Source organism: Bubalus kerabau, chromosome 1 (assembly GCF_029407905.1).
Source record: "Bubalus kerabau isolate K-KA32 ecotype Philippines breed swamp buffalo chromosome 1, PCC_UOA_SB_1v2, whole genome shotgun sequence".
In the NCBI taxonomy this organism is placed as follows: Eukaryota; Metazoa; Chordata; class Mammalia; order Artiodactyla; family Bovidae; genus Bubalus; species Bubalus kerabau.
Genome location: NC_073624.1, coordinates 149,963,247 through 149,986,204, shown reverse-complemented (window position 1 = coordinate 149,986,204; position 22,958 = coordinate 149,963,247). Strand labels below are relative to the sequence as shown.

At 52.6% G+C, this 22,958-nt stretch overlaps 1 protein-coding gene across 1 annotated transcript in view; it reads right to left on the bottom strand.

The window, feature by feature from the left end:
* The window catches only part of ADAMTS14 (ADAM metallopeptidase with thrombospondin type 1 motif 14), a 94,639-nt gene extending 73,825 nt beyond the window's left edge, over window positions 1–20,814 (bottom strand). The window contains exons 1-2 of the mRNA XM_055586736.1: window positions 20,791–20,814; window positions 20,057–20,497 (exon numbers count right to left, since the gene is read on the bottom strand). Of these exons, the coding sequence (XP_055442711.1) occupies window positions 20,057–20,497; window positions 20,791–20,814 (465 nt within the window). The remainder of the gene's footprint in view (window positions 1–20,056; window positions 20,498–20,790) is intronic.
* Between the last annotated feature and the right edge of the window lie 2,144 nt (window positions 20,815–22,958).

Below are 22,958 nucleotides of genomic sequence, written 5' to 3'. Positions count from 1 at the left end.
AGCCCCGGGATTCCTGGGACTAGCCTAGCCCCCCCACACGTCCTCAGGCCTCCCCCCAGGGAACAGCTAGAAGAACCCCTATTTTCCCACCCCAGTGAACTGTTTAGGGAGAAGACCCAAGGCCCTGACATGCAACCTGGAAAATAAGCTTCAAACCTCTTTGTAACTGAGGATCTCACCAGCCCTCCCTGGCACTGAAGGCAGGGCCTCCCTAGTGATCATCTTCATGTATTTTGGGCATCACGCCCAGGTCTTGACAGGCAGTTCCAATCCAGGTCTGGGCTCTCTCATAGTGTCTAAGACCCTCCTCCTGGAGAAGGGATGGGAAGGCATGCCCAGCCACCAGATCAGGAGGCAGCCTGGGCTGGTCCCTTCCAAAGGCCCTCGGTTTCCCTGTTTGCACCAGGAGAGGTTTGGCCCACGCTCCCCTTCAGCACTGCCCTGGCCAGGAAACCAGGCACCACTCAGGGCAGACAGACTGGCAACGGGAACTTTCTGGCTCTCCTCCTCCTCTCCAAATTACTCCTGTCTCTCAATTTATGAGATGTTTATATTTCTGAAAAGTGGTAGCTAATTTTAAGACACTAAAATCAAATCAAATTTCTGTATAAGAAATCAAGAAACAGGGAGAAAATAAATCCTGGTAGAATGGAAAATAAATGTCAGTCATATCTCTTTTCAGCCATAACTTATTCTTCTGGAAACAGTAAGCAGGAAATATATACTGGAAAGGCTCTTCATGCAATAAAAACAACAACAACAAATAGCTGATTCTATCCAATTGGGCCACACATTGCACAGGCCCTCAGGCAATTTCTCCAAATAGAAACCCACCAGCGGGCAGGCCTGGCCCCCTCTGCCCTGGTCTGGACCCTTTAACACAGCTGCTTCTGAGGGCCCCTTCCCGGAAGGTGCATGGCTGATGGAGGGGCCGGTTTGAATTCTCTAATATGGCTGGGACATTGTTTTTGGTTGCAAAGATGACACGTGCTGCTGCAATCTTCATCCAGAGGCCTTCAGGTCATGCTGACCGTGGTTTCCAGTCCGGTTTCCCCTCAGGAAAAAACCCAAGTCCAAAGCGCAATTCCAGGTCGCCTGAAGGAGACAGGTGATGACTGGCTAGGTGACTGCCGTGGGTCATCAATGAGCCCACTTGGTTACCAGCAGCTATCTGTCATCAGGGTGAGGTCCCAAATATTTTAGCAGATAACTGAAGTCACATTATTTTGAAATTAATATGTACATGTTATAATAACCTGTTTATTCTAAAACTGCATGTACTTGCATGTAAACTGGGAAGGGAGGGTCCAATGAGCCAACAGACAGATCTCCAGGGAGGCCACAGAAAGAGATCCCAAGGGATTCCCTGGACAAGGGCAAGGGTCTGTCTGTGCTGAGTCAGGTGCAGAGACAGTGAGCAAGGGTCAGCTTGGGTCCAGATGGAACCAGTGACTTGGCTCTGAGAGGACAGCTGCAGGTCCTCTGGGAAAAGGGAATCCTGAGGTCCCTTGCTGCACCCTCAGATTGGCTAACGTGTGTCAAATGCCCAGAAGGAGGGCCCATTTCAAGATGGAGTAGTGGGCCAGTCTCCCCTTCCTTCTCCTTCCAAAGCCAGTCTCTGTGGAGCCTCCCCAGAAGGGAATCAAGCAGTGCAGGCCACCCCCAACCCAAGCATCCTGCCACCTCCCAAGGAGAGTGTGTTCTCAGGCTTGAACTTGTTCTGGAAATTCCATCACGAGGCTTTTACTGCCAGCTGTGCTGTCTTAGGTTCTAGGCTTCCAGCAAATTTAACCTGAAACTATGCCACTGGAGGAGACAAAAGATAACCCAGCAAGTGGAGGCTGGGGCGATGCACACAACTAGGAGTGGCATGCGAATCAGAAGTGGCTTCCACCAGCTTCTCCCCCAATATAGCCACCTGCTCCTATCCCCGGCCACTGCCAGCCAGGCTCCCCCCAAGACCACATCACCTGCTACAACCTCAGGAACTCTGACTGTGGGTATCTCCTTCTCTCCCTCATAACTCCAACATGCTGGCTCCAGCTACCATTAAACTTCACTAAGACTTCCAACACATGACCCCACCATTCCACCACTGTCAATCTCCCCTCCAAGTCCTTACTTCCCTTCTCATCACCTTCGACTTCTCCATCATGATACATAATAGTTCTGCAAACACTCACAACTCTCTCCCACTCTTCCCTCCATCCTGCTCTCCCAGAGAAGCCTCTGTCCTGGTTCAACCCAAGTCTCCACCCACTCCATGTCTGCACACTGACAGAGGAAATGCTCATGGTGCCCACGGGTCTCCTTGAAATCAGGGGCCAGAGCTCTCAGGTGAACCTGACGCTGATCCTGCAATTAGCATCCCTCTTTTCAGCATCACCAGGCCCTCCCTCTCTCCTGGATCATTTCGCTGACACATGAATGCACTTGATCTCTGTGAAATTCCCTCCCAGCCCTGCCAGCTATGGCCAGGGCCTCTTTTTCCCTCCACAGCACAGCTGTCCACACTTCTCACTGCCTCCACTTCTGTGCCTTGTACCTCTCCTCCATCCACCCCAGTCGGGCTTCTAAAACTAGTACTTCCTGGAAACTGCCCTAGTCATAGTCACCTGAGACCTCATGTGTTCAGACCCAGACATCGTTTCTTTGTCCTGGTCTGTCTCAGCTCCTCCAGCCACACACATGCTCCCTGGGGACTTCCCCTGATCCCATAGCTTTACATATCATGTATTTGCAGATACCTCCCAAATTACATCCTCAGCCCTGACCCCTCCCAGAATTCCACTGAGGAATGTCCAACAGCCTCCTTGATAGAGACCCTGGGCTTCCGCTGGGCACCTCAACCTTTAAAGCAGACCTATTCCTCCCCTTGCCTTCCCCATCTCAGCAAATGACACTCTTTTGCCTAGTTGCTCAAGTCAAAAATCAAGGGGACGGGTGGACCCAGGGATTAGGTTTTTGCAAGTCTTCCAACCTCCCTCATGGTTTTGTTAAGTCTGTTGGATGAAAGATGCATTCAACAGAGCCTGCAGGGACCAGCCCCTCTGAGAGATCATCCTGGGCCACTGTCTCTGATTCATGACAAGTGTTGGGGGGCAGCCCTACCCGCAAACCCCTATACCCTGAGGCCATCCTTTCCTCCCTCAATAGGCCCTCATATTTTCATGAAGCATCTACTGCATGCTGGGCTTGATGGTGGGGTATAAAAACATAAGAAACCAGCCTCAGCTCTCCTTATGAGTGACATATCTAACATATATAAAGAACACTTACTGCTCAATAATAAAAAGACAGCCCAATTTAAAATTGGGGATAGAGGGACTTTTCTGGTGGTCCAGTGACTAAGACGCCATGCTCCCAATGCAGGGGGCCCAGGTTCAATCCCACAAACCGCAACTGAGATTCTGCTTGCTGCAACTAAGACCCAGCACAGTCAAATAAATAAATTAATAAGTAAATTTTCAAAACAAAAATAAAGCAAAGAAAAAAAGAAATAAAAATGGGGAAAGAATCTAAGCATTTCTTTAAGGAAGACATACAAATGGCCGTTAAGCACATGAAAAGATGCTCAGCATCATCAGTCATTATGGAAATGCACATCATAACCACCGTGAGATACTACACACCCACAAGGATGGCTAGAATCAAAAAGTCAGACGCTAACAAGTGTTGACAGGGATGTGGAGAAACTGTAACCCCCATACATTGTTGGTGAGAACGTAAAATGATGCAGCCGCTTTGGAAAACAGTCTGGCAGTTCACAAAACATTAAACAGAGCTTCCACATGAGCCAGCAATTCTACTCAGTATAAACTCAAGAGAAATGAAAACGTAAGTCTACAAAAACCTTTACACAAACGTCCACTGTAGCCAAGATGTGAAACAACCCAAGTGCCCACCAGCAGATGAATGGAAAAGCAAAATGTGATGTATCTGTACAATGGAATGTTACTCAGCCGTAAAAAAGAAAGACATGCTGAAAAATTCTACAATATGGATGAATCTTGAAAACATTATGCTAAGTGAAAGAAGTCAGTCACAAACAGTCACATATTATAAAATTCCATTCATGTAAAAGTCTAAAACAGGGAAATCTATAGAGACAGAAAATAGATTAGTGGCTGCCAGGGGCTGAGGTAATGAATTTGGGGTGACGGGTGCTGATAAAAGACACAGAGCTTCTTTTTGAGACAGTGAAAATGTTCTAAAATTGAACATGGTAATAATTACATGGGCTTCCCAGGTGGTGCAGTGGTAAAGAATCTGTTTGCCAATGCAGGAGATTCAGGAGACGCAGGTTTCAATCCCTGGGTCAGAAAGATCCCCTGGAGGAGGAAATGGCAACCCACCCCAGTATTTTTGCCTGGAAAATCCCAGGGAGAGAGGAGCCTGGTGGGCTACAGTCCATGGGGTCGCAAAGAGTCAGACAAGACTGAGCACAGATACACAATAATTACATGGCTCTGTGCGTTTAATAAAAATCCACTGAACTGTACACATTAAACGGGTGATTTGCATGCTATGCAGATTGTATCTCAATAAAGCCGTTAATAAGGCTGGTATGCACAGAGAGATACGAGACAGGCAGAGAAACGACATATACACACAGAAACAAGGGACACGCAGCACCCAGAGCACAGAAAGGGACAATACACACAGAGACACAATACACGAGCAGGCGAACAACACACATGCCCTCAGCCGACTCACACGCAGGAGGCATACAGGCTGCCTGCTACCACGGAAGCATGACTCAGCACAGCCAGGATGAAAGCCTGCGGATGCTGAGATTCCACATAATTCAAACCTGATGTGAAGCCCCAAGCCACAGGAGCTCTGCTGGACGCTGGGCTGCCAAGGCCTGGGCCCAAGCCAAGGAGAGTCTGAACGCTGATTCACGCTGAGCTGCAGCCCCGGGGACAGGCCGAAGGAAGGCACCCTCGGAGGATGGAGCCAGGAGCCGGCAGGCTTGGCCCCAAAGAGCAACACACACCCTACACGGGCGGCATCGGAGCCCCAGAACCGCCGGAGGCTCGGAAGAGACACAGGAAGCAGAGAGCCTCCACCAGCTGGAGGCAGTTATCTGGGATGAACGCTTGCCGGCTTGGCCCACTCCCAGGGTCACGACCCCTGCAGGCCCCATACCATGGGAGCTGCCGGGTGAAAGGCTAGGGAAGCTGTGGTGGGCCCACGCCATTGGCAGCAAAGATCCTTCTCAAGAAGCAGCAATGTGGTGACTCAGTGCAGAGACCCTAGAGCCAGGATCCCTGGGGCCTGCCATGGCTCAAACCATGGAGTCCTGGACAAGTTACTAAACATCCCTGCGCTTCACAACTATAAGGGTACTGATCTTATGAGTTGCTTGGAGAAACACACATGGAGAATCTAGAACAGTCCGAGCCAGCAGCACAGCTGTCTAAGTGTTAGAGTTTGCTGCCATGATTAGCATGACTATGATTCAAAGTGGGCCTGGGAGTACCAGTGGCTCATGAAGGGAGCAACATTCTGGAACTACGGGGATGGTTCACCCCTAAGTCCTGGCTCCACTTGCAACCTGGCTTTGACCTGCTCAGATCCCCTGTCTGTACACAGGAAGAAATCCCTGAGAAAAAAATACCAATGGTTAGGCATCCTTAAGGAAAAAGTCCTTACTAAGAAGAGGCTGGTTCACAGGAATTGTAAATGTGAGAAAGAACTTGGGCAGACAAATAGAGTCACAGATGTAGAGAACAAACTTACGGTTACCAAGGTGGGGAGTACAGGGTGGGATGGACTGGGAGATTGGGAACGTATAAAATAGATAAATAATGAGGACCTACTATACAGCACAGGGGACTCAGTGCTCTGTGGTGATCCAAATGGGAAGGAAATCTAAAAAAGAGTGGATATATGTATAGTGTAACAGATTCACTCTGCTGCACAGCAGAAACTAACAACATTGTAAAGCAGCTATACTCCAACACAAATTTTTTAAAAGGAACACAGGCTGACAAACAGAGAAGGCAATGGCACCCCACTCCAGTACTCTTGTCTGGAAAATCCCATGGATGAAGGAGCCTGTTAGGCTGCAGTCCATGGGGTCGCTAAGAGTCGGACACGACTGAGCGACTTCTCTTTCACTTTTCACTTTCATGCATTGGAGAAGGAAATGGCAACCCACTCCAGTGTTCTTGCCTGGAGAATCCCAGGGACGGGGGAGCCTGGTGGGCTGCCGTCTATGGGGTCGCACAGAGTCGGACACGACTGAAGCGACTTAGCAGCAGCAGCAGCAGGCTGACAAAAGGTTAGTGGAAATGCACCACCCAAGTGTGAAGCTGTAGGCAATTTCCTTCTCTATAAACGTTTAGGTGTCTTCTAACTTTTCTGATTTCCCTATCTAAACAGGAAAGCTGATTCTCCACAGAATGCTTGCCTACTGTAATGAGCAACTAAAAATTACACAACAATGATTTTAAAACAAAGTTTAAAAGGAAATAAACCCAGTGTCGCCCCTGTCTGCTATCACCCAACCCCCTTGTAAAGGATGTAGCAGCTACACGGTGAGTGAAACACCTGTGGCTGGGACCCAGCCAGCACCCTTCCCAGCTGGGCTGTTGCTGTTCAGTCGCTAAGTCGGGTCTGACTCTCTGAGACACCATGGACTGCAGCACACCAGGCTTCCCTGTCCTTAACTATCTTCCAGAGTTTGCTCCAACTCAAGCTGCTGGGTGATGCTTTCCAAGCCTCAGTTTCCACTCCTGAAACTAAGGGGCATGACATAATGAGGGGAAAATGTCCCCTCCTGAGGCCCAGCAGCAAGCAAGGCAGCCTTTCCCTTCCCTTCTTTATTTAGCCTGGTTCTCCTGATTCCCCATCTTTTCCATCAAACACAAAGCAGACTTTTCCAGAACGCTATTGCAGTGGGTCTGACCCCTTGATGCCCATTGGTATCACCTGTGGAATCTGCAGAACGCCTGATGCCCAGGCCACAAACCAGAAAAATTAATTACATCTGTGGTGGGGTTGGGGGAGCAAACATCAGTAGTGTCTCAAACCTGCACAGGTGATTCTAATGTGCAGCCAGGGCTCGGAACCCCTCGCCTCAATTCTGGAAGCTTCCAAATGGTGTAATGATATTTAAGTGATCACCCACGTTTCACAAAGAGAGCAGTAGCAGTAGGGAGTGTTTGACCAGAATTAGTTTGCCATTATACAGGAAATGGGCAAGAAAGACAGAGAGGGGACAAAGGACGATGAGTACACGCCCTGACCGAATGGGATGCAGGGAAGGGAAGTCCAGACAGGCTGGGTGACTGCACACCTGTTACACCATGAGCATCTCCCTGGGCTGAGCATGGCCAAGCATCACCTGGACCAAATGTGATCTATGCCTTAGGTGCTGTCTCAGAACCTCACCACCCTCTCCCCTCAAGGTGCCACTCCACTGTGAGTGAAGAGTGAGTTGCTAAAACTGCCCTGAGCTGAGTGTGTCTGGGAAGCAGGGAGGGAATCTGTGGTGGTGTGGCCAGTGGCCAGTCAATGATGTCACAACCCCCCAGCTAGGAGCCCATGGTGCAGATTGAGGACAATTAGTAACAATATCTTTTCTATGATGCTGCTGCTGCTGAAAGCAGTGAGTGATTCTGTCCTCTGGCCCCATGGAGGACAGAGTTGCTTAGATCTTCTTGCAACTTCTTCCAGCTTGGCAAATGTGCTTAAAGGGAGGGCACTCGCTTTTTATGATGCCCCTCCTCCCAGCAGCAGGGGTCCTGGCCCAGCAGCAGGGCAGGGCCTCACCTGCAGATGCTCAGAGAGTCCCTTTGTGTGGCAAACCCCCACCCTGGAGCCCAGCCAGGGTCCAGGGCCGACCTTGCCAGGCTGGAAGCCGCCACCAGTTTCCATTCCCCATGCCCAGGAGCCACGTGGCTCTGAGGCTTACCCTTCTATCACAACCATGGATGGCCCACCAAGCATGGGTTGGGAGCTCTGCCTGGCCCCCTGGTTGGCCCAAAGTCCTGGCAGCAGTGGGGGCTTCAAGACGAGGAGACAGGAACCAGCCCTCAAATGCCAGGAGGCAGTGTGGCTGCCAGGCCCTGAGCTGGGGAATGGTTCCCCACATCAAGGCCTGAACTCTACAGCTCAGATACAAGCCAGAGGATGGCGGGGTAGCGCCAGGAAAAGGTGCGGCTACAGCTGAGGGCTGGGCCTCAGCAGGTCACTTGTTCTGGCCAGGGCTCCCCTCTGATCCACCCTGACATCAGCCTACTCCAGAGGCTATAGAAGGCACGTGAGCACAGGAGAATGGAAAGATGAGTGGACCTAGATGCCTGAACTCCTGACAGGCCCCTGACAACATTTAGGCATCACTGCCTTCCTCTACCAGAGAGAGAAGGCAATGGCACCCCACTCCGGTACTCTTGCCTGGAAAATCCCATGGACGGAGGAGCCTGGTAGGCTGCAGTCCATGGGGTTGCATAGAGTCGGACACGACTGAGCGACTTCACTTTCACTTCTCACTTTCATGCATTGGAGAAGGAAATGGCAACCCACTCCAGTGTTCTTGCCTGGAGAATCCCAGGGACGGGGGAGCCTGGCGGGCTGCCGTCTATGGGGTCGCACAGAGTCGGACACGACTGAAACGACTTAGCAGCAGCAGCAGCAGCAGCAGCCTTCCTCTACAGGGGGACAAGTGGACAAAACCACATTAGCTAGAAAGCACCATCAAATGAGGCCCATTGTTATCTTTAACCCGGCCCAGGGCCCGGCACCATTAGCATGTTTTCCAAATTTTTTAGAACTCTGACACTTCCCCAGAGCTTGTTTGTGTTAACCCCTATTACTAGCAGTTCAAATGCCCACGTCCCAGTCATGCATGCCACTCACCAGGTTCCCCACTCACTCTACTAGTTCACTTACATCTCTGTAGTTTACTTCTCCTAAACCTTTGTCTGTCATACCACTCATTCATTCCTCAGATGATTGCTGAGCAGATTCCATTCCAGGTGTGCAGGGGACACAGCCAAAAATCCCTCCTCACCTGGGGCCGACCTTCACCAGAGGTGAGACAGGCGATCCATAAGAACATGGTACACCCATGGGGAAACAGGAAGCAGAGGAGAGAACTGGAGGTTGAAATTTTAAATAAGGGGGTCAGGGAAGATGTCACTAAGAGGGGACCCTGGAGGACAAGCAAGGGGTGAGATGAGGGGTGGGTGCACGCAGCATCTGGGGAAGGAGGAGAGTGGAAGGGCCATGGAGGGATGCCAGGGGTGTCACAGGCAGCCTGGAAGGAGGGAGGCTGCCCAGGGCCTGCTTGGCTTCTCCGGGAGGAGTATCATGGGGAGGACTTGGCTCCAACAAGACTGCTCTGGCTGCTGATGGTAAAGAGATGGCCAGGGGCACGGATGGAAGCAGGGAGGGCCGTTAGGGAGGACACTGCCATCGCCCTTGGACCACCCCAAACTTGTTATTCTTGTCAAGCCCTGTTTGTTTCCCTTTGGGGATTATTAGCGACAAAAATCCCCCCTGCTGAAGCCAAACGGGGCCTGTTTTGTACCGGGACCCATGCTTGTCCATGCTGGTCTCGTGCCTGTGCCCTGTGGACAGCTCTGTGGATCCCTTCTGGCCCAGCTCAAATGTACCCATCGGTGCCCCCTCCAGTGGTTCCTGGCAGATGCTCTATCCCTCCCAGATAAGTCTGTCTATCCCTCTTCTAGACGTGAGCTTCTCCATAGGGGGACAAATAATGATCCACAACACAGGACCAACTTTGGAACAAAATCACCTTCAGCAGACATCCTCGAATCCAAGTTTCCAAAATGAACCCTCTTGGGCCCTTAATGAGAGAGACCTCTCTCACAAAATGCAGCTGTGGCTCAGCAGACAGCCTCGGGACTGTGAATTATGAGGTGACGAAACATCAAGGGCTCAACGAGGTTTCTCTGGGCTGGAGGAGCTAATTCAGAGTGTGGGTTCCTGCCAACCTCAAGGGACGGAAATGAACTTCTCCTGCGGGGCGGGGCAGCCTCAGGGTACAAGTGTCTTCTGGACAGATCAAAGGTACAAATATTTGGCTGGCTTAAAAGCGAAAACTGACAAAGGGCTTTAAGTAACCCGTTGGGAATAAGGTTTGCATTCAGAATGACCGTGCCCTAGCAAACACTCCTACCTTCAGACATTTCTCTAAAAGGGCCTGTTCTACTGACCTCTCTGCCATGTTATGGAAAGCAGAAGAAAAGGAGACCGAAAGGGTTTTCATGTTCCATGACAAGCAATGTGTGCAGAACAGCAGCCCACTGCCCTCCAAAATTATGAAAACGGATACAACAGTGGGAATGGCCACGTGGAGCTGACAAGCACCAGGAGGTTTCATCTGCGCTTCAAATCCTGCTAACAGGGAGGCTGGCTTTTTTTTTTTTTTCCTCTCTCTTAAGGGGCTTCCCAGTCTTCAGAACAACAACTTGAAGAAGTTGAGCCACTCACATTTACAGTGGGAGCCTTACAAATACCCCCACTCAGAACCCAGGCACAAGGACTCCCAGGACCAACCCCCATGGGGCAATTGATGGACCAGTCCCTTAAGCATCTGTGTTCTGAAGTCGTTGTCATGGCCACCGAGTCCTGGCCTTACAGGGTTTATGACCTTGAGGACCAATTCCTATTTACTGACTCAGGAGAGGCTACACGGGATCGTGGCGGGGTGGGTGGGGAGCACTGGACTGGGACTCAAGAACCTGAACCCCATTGGCCCTAATGGTAACCCACTGTGGTTACCATCCACCCTGGGGGAGTCTCCCTTCCCTGAGCCTCAGTTTCCTTGTCTGTAAAGTGAGGAGGGGAGGCCCCCAAAGTCTCTTCCAGTTACAGCTGCCCACACTTAGGCCAAAGTTAGGATGAACTCTGGCAATGAAGCTGAGCTGGAGGTGTTCATAACATGAGGGTTATTTGTGCTGATAGGGAGCTCCTTGGAGCTGCCCGAGATGAGGCAGTCCACAAATATTACCACTGTTCTTCCTCTTGCTGTTGTTCTTGTTGTTTCTAAGGCTTTAAAGGCAGGGGAAGGCCTGCATGCTGAAGATAGAAGGCCAGGCCTGGCAGAGGGCTTGGGAACTTTCCACTGCAGGGTCCAGGGAATGCGGAAATTCCCCGAGTCCTCACCAAAAGCCCACCCCTGGGCCTGGACCACACTGAGGCTGGAAGGCAGATGGGAAGCAAGCGCAGCCCCCACCACACTCACCAGCCCACAGAGCAGCCCAGAAGCCATCCTCCCTCCAGCCAACCTGAAGATGCCAGGGAAGAAAAATAAAACCAGCCCCCAGACCAGCCCCCCCTGGAATGGGAGACCGGCTCTGCTCGGAAGGAGTGGCAGTGAGTTGATGTCTGGCTTCCACTCCATATCCTACGCACATTATTAACCCAGGGCAGACAGCAAGGCACAGCCATGGGGTGACTAGAATGGTGAGACTACAAGATCAGATGCCTTGAGGAGTGGAAAACCACCCAGGACCCAGGCCCTGGGCCACTCAGATGGAGGCCACACTGGCCTTCTGGGAAGCAAGAGCACTAGAATGAGCATCCAGGAGTCTGGAAGCAAACCCACTGTGGAACCTGCCACAGTTTCTGTATTTATCCCAAGAGATCCACAATAATAGTAGCAAATGCTACCACTTACTGTTCTGGGCACTGAGGCACCACGTTTACGTGCCTGATTTCTAATCAGCAAAACTACAAGGTAGGGATAGCCACTTTACAGATATAGAAACTGAGGCTCAGAGAGATCAACCCACCTGCCTGGGGTCTGTCTGGGAGAACGACTGCAAAGGTGGCTATACGATTCCTCCTGTCCCTGAGCCCAGGCATGCTGCTCCTCCCTCTCTGGCGGGAGTGAGAAGATGCTAACATGAGCTTCATGCTGCTTCTGAAAGCAAGACGCCCATGTTCCCTCTCCCCATCCGTTGGCTCACGCAGCATCCACTGGAGGTCTACCCTGCGGCAGGTGCTGGGGTTGTACAGACACACGGGTCACTAGGCTCAGACCCAGGCCTTCAGGAGACTAATGGGAATGTTCCAGGGGAAGAACACAAACTGGGGCAAGGAGCAAGCTGCAGCCTGAGAAAAAATGAACAGTCCTGGGTAAGGCTGGGAGCAATGGGCTCTGCCCTCCCAGCTGAAGGCCCAGAGACCCCTCTGGGGGTGTCACACAGAAAACTGGGGTGCTCTTGACTTCCTCTCCTCTTCTGTCCCACACCCAATCCCTGAGACTGGCAGACTCAACCAATAAATCTACATCATTCAATAGCAAGGGCTGAAACCTATCAGGTACTAGGCTAAAAGAGCCCTTTGCACACATGACAACTCTTATAGGGTGACTAATGTCACCCTCACTTTATAGATGAGGAAACGGAGGCATAGAGAGGCTCAGCAATCGCCCGAGGCCACACAGCAGGAAAAAGGTAAGGCTGGGATTGCAACCAAGGCAGTCTGGTTGCAGGGGTCGTGGTCTCATCCCCTGCATGTACAGCTCACTAGCCAAAAAAAAAAAAATGCCATATTGCTATACTGGGCCCACACCCTGTCTTAAAATATAGAATACTTTGCTTAAAGATCTCTATTTCTGATTTCCCCTTAAAATACTCAAATGTGATACCAGACTGCCACTCCCTTCAAACAGGAGTTTGCCGCAGCCCCACCTCTCCCCTAGCACTTGGCCCTCTTCTCTTTCTTGTGTTACGCCCTGCTCCTGAAGTCATGACCTCCCTTCTATCATGAGCCCAGCCCCGTGCTCAGCATGCAGAGAAATCAGACAGTTCTTGAGTTCTGGGAAGCGGGTGGCCAAGATGGCAGATGCCCCAGCAGAGGGAAGGGGAGGGCCCTGTGGGAGGTGTGAACAGAATGAGCAGAGGCAGGGTCTGCAAAAAGAGGTGGCAACACACCAGCCCAGCTAGGAAGGGCTGGAAGGGCTGGGGGTCTGCAGAGCAGGCACCACCACCAAGGCTGGAGGGGCACATGGCACAAGATGACAATCTCTGCATCAGTGCAGGGCAAGATATCCTCTGCCCCTCCCATGGCTGCTGGCACAGACGTGTAGAGATACGCAGCCCGCAGGTCAAGATGTATGGGGACAGGCATGCTGGATCGTTGGATGAGGGCATCTCTGAAACTCCAAGCCTCATACTCCACATCCCAGGACAGGCACAGACAGCACGGCAGGGCCAGGGGCTTCCCAAGGAGCTGTCAGGAAAGCTCACTTACTCCTTAACCAGCAAGGAGCAAACCCAGGGCAAGGATGGATATTGGCACAAAGACACCGGTGAGTCTCAGGCAAACCTTCTACAATGGCATCGTGCTGGGATGCAGCTGGGAAGATTAGCATCGTCCCCAGATACGAATGTGACTTCTGCTTACAAACCTCCCATGGCTCCCTATGGCCACAGGGGCAAAGCTAAGCTCCACAGTGAGGCACAGCTTCTCTAAACTACATTTTCATCACTCCCCTCTTCCATGGAGAGCTGTGAAGACTTACCATTTCCTGAATCCTATGAAGACACAGGATTTCCCTCCCTATGAATGCCTACAGTTCCTACCTCTTAGCTTTAAAAGCTCTTATTGATGCTTTTATGCCTTTATACTCAGCCCAAAAGTACTCTCCACTGAGAAGACTTCCCTGAGTTGAGTTAGTCACTTAGTTGTGCCCGACTTTGCGACCCTATGGACTGCAGCTCACAAGACTCCTCTGTCCATGGGATTTCCCTGACAAGAATACTAGAGTGGTTTGCCATTTCCTGCTCCAGGGGATCTTCCTGACCCAGGGGTCGAACCCAGGTCTCAGCTCAGTTGGTAAAGAAGACTTCCCTGAGCACCATTCTTTAGTACTCACCTGCAGGACACCTACCAAGTACCTTATGCAGAACTTGTTTTATGCCGTCTACTGTGCATTATTTGTCTTCTCTTTAAATTGTGGGTTCTGGAGTATAGAGAGAAAGGGGTGTGTTTCAACCCTGCATCACCAGAGCCTGGTCAAGGACCTGGCTGGGGCAAGGGGCCCACAGATTGTTAACAGAATGCTCCACTTGGCACCTCCCAGTATCCACCTGCCCTGGAAAGTATCTCTCCAGGGGCTATTACAGACCAGTCATTACATACTCCCATGCACTGAACAAGCACCAATTGACTCATTCTGCAGAGAAAGTTGCTGTAGCAGAGGGGAGGCAGGGCTTGGCCAACCTGGGAACCAGAGGTAGCCTAGGGCTCACATCAGAGAGCATTGATAATCCACATACCATTGCAGTACAAGGGACTTTAACAATATTTACAGTTATTTCTCGGAGAAGGCAATGGCACCCCACTCCACTACTCTTGCCTGGAAAATCCCATGGATGGAGGAGCCTGGTAGGCTGCAGTCCATGGGGTCGCTAAGAGTCGGACACGACTGAGCTACTTCACTTTCAATTTTCACTTTCACACATTGGAGAAGGAAATGGCAACCCACTCCAGTGTTCTTGCCTGGAGAATCCCAGGGACGGGGGAGCCTGGTGGGCTGCCGTCTATGGGGTCGCACAGAGTCAGACACGACTGAAGCGACTTAGCAGCAGCAGCAGCAGCACAGTTATTTCTCACCATTAATGACAACCGTAATTACTGTAGCAATTACTATAAAAACAATAAGTGTTACTATTAACAATCCCCATGTTTTAAGGCTGCACCATATATCAGACACTTCACTTTTTTACTTATCTTATTTAATCCTCTGAACAACCCTATAGATGACTGTTCTCCTTGCCTCCTTAAAGATGAGGAATACCAAGCACAGAGAGATTTAGAAATTTATTTAAGGTCACACAGCTAATGTGCACTAGAGTAGAGCGACCCCACAATTTCTGCCACCCTAATGACTAAAAATCATGTTTTCCTCCTAATGACTAAAAATGGCTGTTACAGGGCTTTCCATAGGCCAAGTACTACTGGTAACAGCTTTATTGAACCATAATTCATGTACATACAATTCACCCATTTCAAGTGCAGATGTGATGGTTTTTAGTATCTGCATAAAGTTGTGCAACCACCACCACAAGTTTAGGACATCTCATCACCTCACTGAGAAACCCTGGACCATTTAAACCGTCAATCCCCAATACACACTCCCTCCACCAGGCACTGTGATTCCATTTTAAAGACAAAAGGACTGAGGCTCAGAATGCTGCTGGGTCTTGCACATTAGGCAGAGGCAGGAAGCAGAGCCGACATCAGCCACCCCTGCCCTCTCCCCACACTGCCTGCCAGGGGTCTGTCTCCTCTGTAACCCGTTAAAAATGCACGTTCTACAGAGGGTGGAAAACAGAACCAGATGGTAACAAATCTTCCACGTGCGGCTGCTTCCGCGCCAGGCCCGTGATTCACAGGGGCACTGAGGGCAAAGGGAGGACGTGAGGCAGTCTGGCCCCCATCACCCCAGTACAGAGGTGGCGAGGCTCAACCCCAGGAGGCAGAGACAGCAGTGGGGTAAGTGGCCTGCAGGAGGCTGGCAGCCTGGGTTCCAGATGGTTCACAGGGCCCCACTCTGCTGACCCCATTCCTGCAACCCACAATCCCTCCAGGACTCAGAAAGAGGCCCCCACCCCAGGCTTTCATGTGCTTCCCAGGACTTCAGAGCCACAGTTGCCGGCAGAGGGTCTATTCTGCATCTGCCCCCAGCCAGGGGCCCTGAGATGACCCAGGCCCTCCCTGCCCAGAGACCCTGAGGTTTAGGGTCACAGGAGCATTGAGGGGACTGCCGCTTTGATTGCTTCTCTTGCTCTCCAAGAGAAGCTCTGCAGAGTGGTCCAGCAGGTTGCTGCCATTGCCTGGGCCCACTCCCAGTCTGGGACCCCAGTGTCTGACAGCTGCCCCCAACCCCAGAGGAAGCCCTCTACAGGTACTACTGGGCCTCGCCACATCCCTTATTCCCCTCCCCTACACATCCTTAAGAACGCCCTGTATCAGCAGTTCTCTCTTGCTGACCAAGAGCTTGACACTTTCTTTTGTGTTTATAATGTCTGAACAGTCTTGAGCCAATCAATGCCACCTCCTCTAGGAGTCTTCCTTGATGACCTAATCAAAACAAATGGGTCTTACCCCTGCTGCCTCACAAGACTGCAGTCTGTCTGCTTTTATGTCTGAGTCCCATCACCCTCCAGACTCATCCAGGGCAGGGATCCTAGCTTCCTCGTTCTTGGGTTCCTCCTCTGACCCCCTCCCGACTCTGACACACTGGGTCTTCCAGCAGAGCCAGTAGGAAGTAAGCCAAAGTGCCTGCTCCTCAGTTTCAGGTATGAATTTAACCGCAGTGCACAAAAGCCGCCTGTGTCTGTCCCAGTGCCCATGGTGAGTGACTCTGGGATGACAGGAGAAGTGGAAGAGGTCATGTCACTGCCTCCCACTGCAGATTCCAGCTGGAAATGAGGATCAAGTCACCCATTTAGACACAGCGCTTTTACCAGAACAGCTCAAGTCCAAACGGCTGCAAGTCTGTCCACACAAAGGAGGGTTTGTTCAGACCATTTACAACTGGAAGGTCTGCCCAGCCATAAGGGCCAAGCTCAGAACTAATGTCCTTCATCTCTGCACCTGCTGCCCTGCCCAGACCTGGTAAGGAACAGGTCCCAGGCCCCTCCAGGAAGGGGCAGTCAACTATAGACTTACAGTAGCCTTGCTTCAAGCTTCTCCAGCAAGGCCTGCCCTGTGTCACAAAGTACCAATGCCAGAGGTGGAAGGGCTCTGAGCTTATCCAGTCCAGGCTCCAGGATACACCCAGGAGGCAAGGGAGGCCCAGAGCACGGTAGCTTGCCTGGGATCACACAGTCATGTCTCCCAACACGTGGCCCAGACTCTTCTCAGATGACAGGTGGCCACATCACTGCCCTGGGCCCCCTCTCCCTTCCTGTGCTTTCTTCAAGGTCAGAGCAGGGCCCACCTGCCCAGTGTGTCTTCTAGGATCCCCTTTCTGGCTCCACCAGCATGCTGGCAAGCTCTTTCCTCTGCCCAGAATGCCCTCCTCACCCACTGGCCCTAACAAACTTCTATTTATCCTTCAAGGCCCAGTTCAAATATCATCTTTGCTAAGACAACAATAATAATCACTCCTACTTGCCAAGTACCCATCCCCACTTGGTTACGGAAAACCAAAAAGTTAATGTTGATGCTATTTGTGGGGTGTCCCAAGTTCCCTAAGGGCAGGGACCTAACTCTGCAAGGCAGGGCAACAATGCTATATGCACACACAACTCGTACAACTGAAAGTTTTACTAACTATGAAATCCCATGCCAATAGAAGCTATCTGTGTTATCTCCGCATCTCCTCCCCATGACTCAGTTTCCCCACCTATGTAACAGATGAGCTTAACGGTGCACATGACGTATGTGTGCTGCGCCTGGGCTGTGGCTGTGGCTTGTGACTATCACTGTTCTTATTTGTGTCTCTTGCACTTTCTTCAGTCTCCCTGTGGACCTTGCCTGTGGTCAGCTCTCATTACATATTTTTCCGGAATGAATGACTGTATTTAGTATTTAAGATATGGAGGAAGATGGGGTTAAAATCCAGAGGGCACATAAAGATTCAGAGTTAAATCTGATCATCAGAAGGGCTGCACTGTGGACTCTGAACCCCAAGGTGACTCAGCTGGGTGAGCGTGAAGAGCATCTGATCTCACGGGACACAGGGCAGTTTTCTGGAGGGGACTGGAAGTGAGGAAATTCCTGCCTGGGCAGTGGGCCTCTGTGCTGGACCGTGATCCCTGTCAGGGAACTGGTCAGGGAGATTCCCGAGAGCTGGACTTGGGACTGGTCTCTGGGGACAGCTGAGGGCACAAGCAGGGGCCCAGCCCATGACATCCACTTCTTCCTCCCACCAAAGGCGAGGGGACCAGGCAAGCCACTCCTGGAGCCTCAGTTCTACTGTGGAACAGGCTTCCAGAAGCCTATCTGTGGATAGCCTCCGACACCGGATCCAACTTCTGCAAATGTCACACAGAATAGATTTCCATCTGCCCGCAAGCAGCAAGGGCAGCCCCTCCTTGGACAAATGAGAGGAATAAGCCCAGAGAGGGGGAGTGGCCTGCCCAGGTCACATGGCCAATGAGAACATTTACTCAGAGGCCACCACAGGTCATCAGCGTCAGCTAAGCATCCAGTGCCCACTTGTCAACGCCTGCTGAGCTGCTTCAATGACAGGGTTTCCAGAGTGCAAAGAGGGTGGGTAGCTATCTATTACTGGCAACGATCACCACTCACGCCTTTGTTTAGATCCCCATAGACATTAATGGAGGTGGTCAAGGAGACCATCTCTGTCACCAAACAGTCCATGTGGCTGATGACTTCAGGTAACCTTGTCCTTCAGCCCAAGCCACCGACATGCCCTGGTGCATTCTGTCTATAAAGACACTGCGTCTCTGGGTGACTTCCCATGTCACTCTGGATTTTCAACCAAAACCGGTGGCCACAGCACAGTGCTAGCCAAGGCCGACTGAGGGCTCGTGCTGAGGAGAGTCCCTGGACCGCTGAGCCAGGGCGGGCTGGCAGCCAAGGCTCACCCTGGCGGCAGGACAAGGTCTCAGCCTCCTCACAGCTGGCCTTCCCGTCTGGGTTCCTCCAAGTCTGCTCCACAGAACCCTCACATTCCAGGTGATTCTGGTATACACTCCACTCTAAGAAACAACCACTGCCTAGACCCTGCCTTTCAGTGGGGCTCTGGTGTCTCCAATGGGCAAAAATTGATTCTTTGGGAAGCAAAAAAATTCACTCATTTTATACATAAAACATAGATATACAGAGAGTTTAAAGACATATTGAATATAGTTATGGTATTAGGGTTTCATCGGGGAGCAATTAGAGGAAACGTATCTAAAAGGCTCCTCCGGGGGATGATAATGAAAAAAATTATTGAGAAACACTGATCTAGACAAAGGAGCCATGACATTGAGCAGGAAGACACTTCTTAAGAATGGGAAAATGGTAAGAAGTGCTCCCGGCCCTGCCAGTGAGGAAAGAACCCCCCTTACAACTGCACCATCTGATTCATCCCTCTCTTAAAGCCGAAAGGCAGAGGGGCGGGCAGGTCCTTTCCTGGACATATCAGCCTGTGCCTGGTAAAGCAGAGACCATGAAAACAGCACTCATCCAGGCCCTGGGGCTGCCATGGAGGCTCACGAGGGCCTGACACAGCAGACGGAGCAGCGAGGGGAATGGGATCCGGCGGGAGTTGAGTGTTAGGAGGACAGAAGCCACCTGTGGCTTTCTGGTTTGCAACATGGAACCAACTAGCAGGAGGTTCCCTGTGCCTGGGAGCACGGAGTCCTAAGAAAGGGAACTCAGAGCAGAGAGCCACGGAAGAGCAGGCTGGCTTCGGGGCCAGAGACAGTGGGGCATGAGAAAGGACACAGTAGGAAAGGGAGTAACAGCAGCTGATACCGGCAGCCTTGACCATGTGCCAAGCAGGTGCCAACCACTGGCCATGCTGCCTGGTGAGGTCGGCCATATTGTCATCACCAGCACATCAGGTCCGGGAGGGCAGGGGCCATGTCTGTCTTAGGCGGTGCCATATCCGCCAGGCTGGGCAGGAGCACGTACAGTAAATACGTGCAGATTAAACACTGCTCCACACGTAAGGGAAAGGACCACCAGAGGGCAAGTGACATATCCAAAGCACTGTGGCTCAGGAGCGGCGCAGCCAGGACCCAGCCCCAGCAAAGCCCACCTGCCTCACACCTGCAGGCATGCATACTCAGATCCCTGACAGGTGAGCTGTGGTCCCAGTGTGTCAGTAGATGGTGGAGGATCAAGAGGATAAGGTACCATCCTATCTTGGCCACTTTAAAGCCGACAGTGTGAACCTTGTGGCCAGTGGGGCATGTGGGGTTCTCTCTGGAAAGCAGCGCAGCCCCCGACTTGGCCCAGACTTCAGGCCGTGCCCACAGGAATCCCAAACACATGGGAGCCAAGGAGAAAACCACATTGGTCTGGCTCACGGGTGGAGCGGGGGACGGTGGGAAGTGAGGGAGAGGATGGGGGAGTGGAGCTTGATGAGAGGCTTGTCCCTTACCAATCCATCGCAGTTGCTGATGGCGACAGCTGCCCCTGGCATGCCCGTGACACCCCCGGTGTAGACACACTCTCTCCGCAAGGGCTGCCGGAACAGCTCCTGAAAATCCTCCTGCCACTCCACCGAGGCTCCCGGCACAACCAGCCGCCGGTTGGGCCGCAGGTGTAAGTGCAGTTCCTCCCCGAACACAGTGACGTTGAAGTACAGGGAGGCGCGCCCCATCCTGCCAGGCTGCAGGGTCACGCCTTCAGGGCGCAGTGGGCTTCGAGCCACCCGCAGGCGACCGGAGTGTAACAGTGGTGAGGGCAGCCCGTCCCCCTTCACACTCCCTGCGGAGGCTGCCGCTGGTCCGGACACCACATGCGAGAGGAAGCGTCCCTGAGAATCTGTGCTGCAGGGCACTGTCACGCCATAGTCACTGAGTTTTCTTGAGAAGCGCAGCTCTGTTGGAAATAAAGAAAGAGTTACCGGATGGCTCGGCAGGTAAAGAATCAGCCTGCCATGCAGAAGACACGGGAGATGCAGGTTCAGTCCCTTGCTCAGGAAGATCCCCTGGAGAGGGGAATGGCTACCTACTCCAGTATTCTTGCCTGAAAAATCCCATGGACAGAGGAGCCTGGCAGGCACAGTCCATAGGGTTGCAAAGCTGGAAACCCCACGGGACAGGAAAGGATCTGCAACTTTGACTGTCACTTTGGAGGGACCCCCTTAGTCCACATTCATCCATTTCTCACCCAGGGCTCCTTCAGCTCTTGCATCTCTGCACTCCGATGATTGGTGTTCAAGTTCATAAACTGCTAGACACAAATCGCTCGCAATAATCCCAGGTCTTTGTTACACTTAGCAGAGGAAAATAAATGATGCCAAACAGAATCCTGTCACTGTAGCAACAAACCTTCCAACTTTGGGCACTACAAAGGAAATTCCCCGAAAGCCCCTGGGCAAAGAGAGGGGTGGCCAGGTGTGCCCAAACTCCCCAGGGAACTGAAGTCACCAGCCCAGCCTGGGGTAGGGCCCTCCTCGCTGAGCTCCTGGAACACAGTTGGCAAAACAAACACACCTAGAAACTCAGGGCATCCTGGGCACGCGTCAAGGAGAAAAGAGGAGCTGGAGAGGGAAGGGAAGGAATACAAGTTCTACATTTTTCCAAGTTTAGAAAGGGAAACTTTTTTAAGCAGCACAGTGGCTGCCGAAATTTCGACATGGCCCAGCCCCAAGCTGGGTAAATATAGATCTTCAAAAATAAAAGGAGACGCACGGGTGACCTGCCCACTCGGACTGAATTAAGTGTGAGGTCATGGCCCCATGCTCCAGGCTACATGCCAGCGGCCCGTCCTTACACAGCTCTCGCTAAGCCCAGCCAGGCCGGGCAGGAATGACAGCTCCCTGGCTTCCAGGCCGAGTGATTCATGGATAGGAGCTTGGGAGGAATTTTCATTTCCACACGGCTCTATCTCTTGCCTCCCAGCCCCCTTCACGGCACTGATAAAAACCTAGAAAATGATATGTCCTGAAAATCCCTCGTGCCCAAGGCAGTTAAGAGGAGGGGGGACAACGAACTCTCTCCTCTGGTTCTATCCAGCCCAGCAGAAGACCCTCAAGACTTCAGCCAGAGGGATCCTGTTTCGTACATGAACAGAGCTCAGACAAGCAGGCACTCTGCCGTGGAATGGCCAGAGCCCCCTCCCCATGCTCAGAGACACCAGAAGGGCACCCCATACTGCACGGGTGACGGTGGAGTGTGTCTGGTGTCTATGAGAGGGTGTCTGCAAGGCACAGGGTGACAATATTGGGGGAGAGAGATATATGTGTGTTTGTGCAGGAGTGTGAGTGCCTGGTGCTCACTTGACACACACCTACACGCACTTATCTGTACACACATGCATACAAGCTGGAGACAGAGAAGGCAGTGAAAGAGGAGAGAGAGGAGAGTGAGAAACACTGAGACAAAGAGACACACAGCCCCTCAGAAAAGGCTTCTATCCCTCAGTCCTCTCCTGGGGACTCTTCGGAGTCTCGCACTAGAAAAGGAGAGAGATCCCCGACAGCTTCGGCCGGCACTGGAGAGAAGAAAAGAGAGCACAGCCAGAGTGTGCGCACAGCCTCCCCCAACTTCAACGCTGCGGGGCACCTCGGGCACCTCGGGCCATCCCGACCCTCGTGCATACCGAACCAGTGCGCCCCCGCGCACCCAACCCGCACGCACCTTCAGTCCCGCTGCCCGCGGCGGCGCAGAGCGCACAGTGCAAGAGCAACAGGCAGGACAGCCGTGCGCAGAGAGGAGCCATGTGGCTGTGGGCCGGACGGGCGCCGATCCCCAAGCTCTGGGCTGCAAGCGAGGCTGGGGCGCGATCCGGGCTCCGGCCGGCCTCCGCCTCCTCCGCCGCCGCCGACTCCCGCCCCGCAGCCTCCTGCCGCCCGATCCCGGCCCCCTGCGCGGCGCCGCCGCCTGGACCGCTGGCTCCGGGCGCCCGAGGCTGCCGGCGGGAGAGCGGAGCGACCGACGCGCCAGCGTCCCCAGTGCCAACTGCCGGCGGGTCGGTCCGCCAGCGCCTCGACGCTCCGGGACGCTCCGGGAGCCAGGCGAGGGGAGTATGGGGCGGGCCGGGGGTGGGCACACTAGCGGGGCGGGGCCGGGCGCGGGTCGGAGCAGGGGGCGCAGAGCGCCCGTGGGCGGGGCACAGGGCGCGGATCGGAAGTGCCACGCGGAGCCAGAGCTGGGGCTCCGGGCGCCCTGGGAGACTGTCCCCTCAGCCTCTTTGGCTCCCCCGGAGTGACGGCCCTTACTTTCCTAGGCTCCTCCGCCCCGCTTTACTTGCCGGTCCCCCTTACTTTACTTGTTTCCAGAGCGACTGGGCCGATGGGATGCCCACTGCCTTTGGATGGGAGATAGTGAACACCC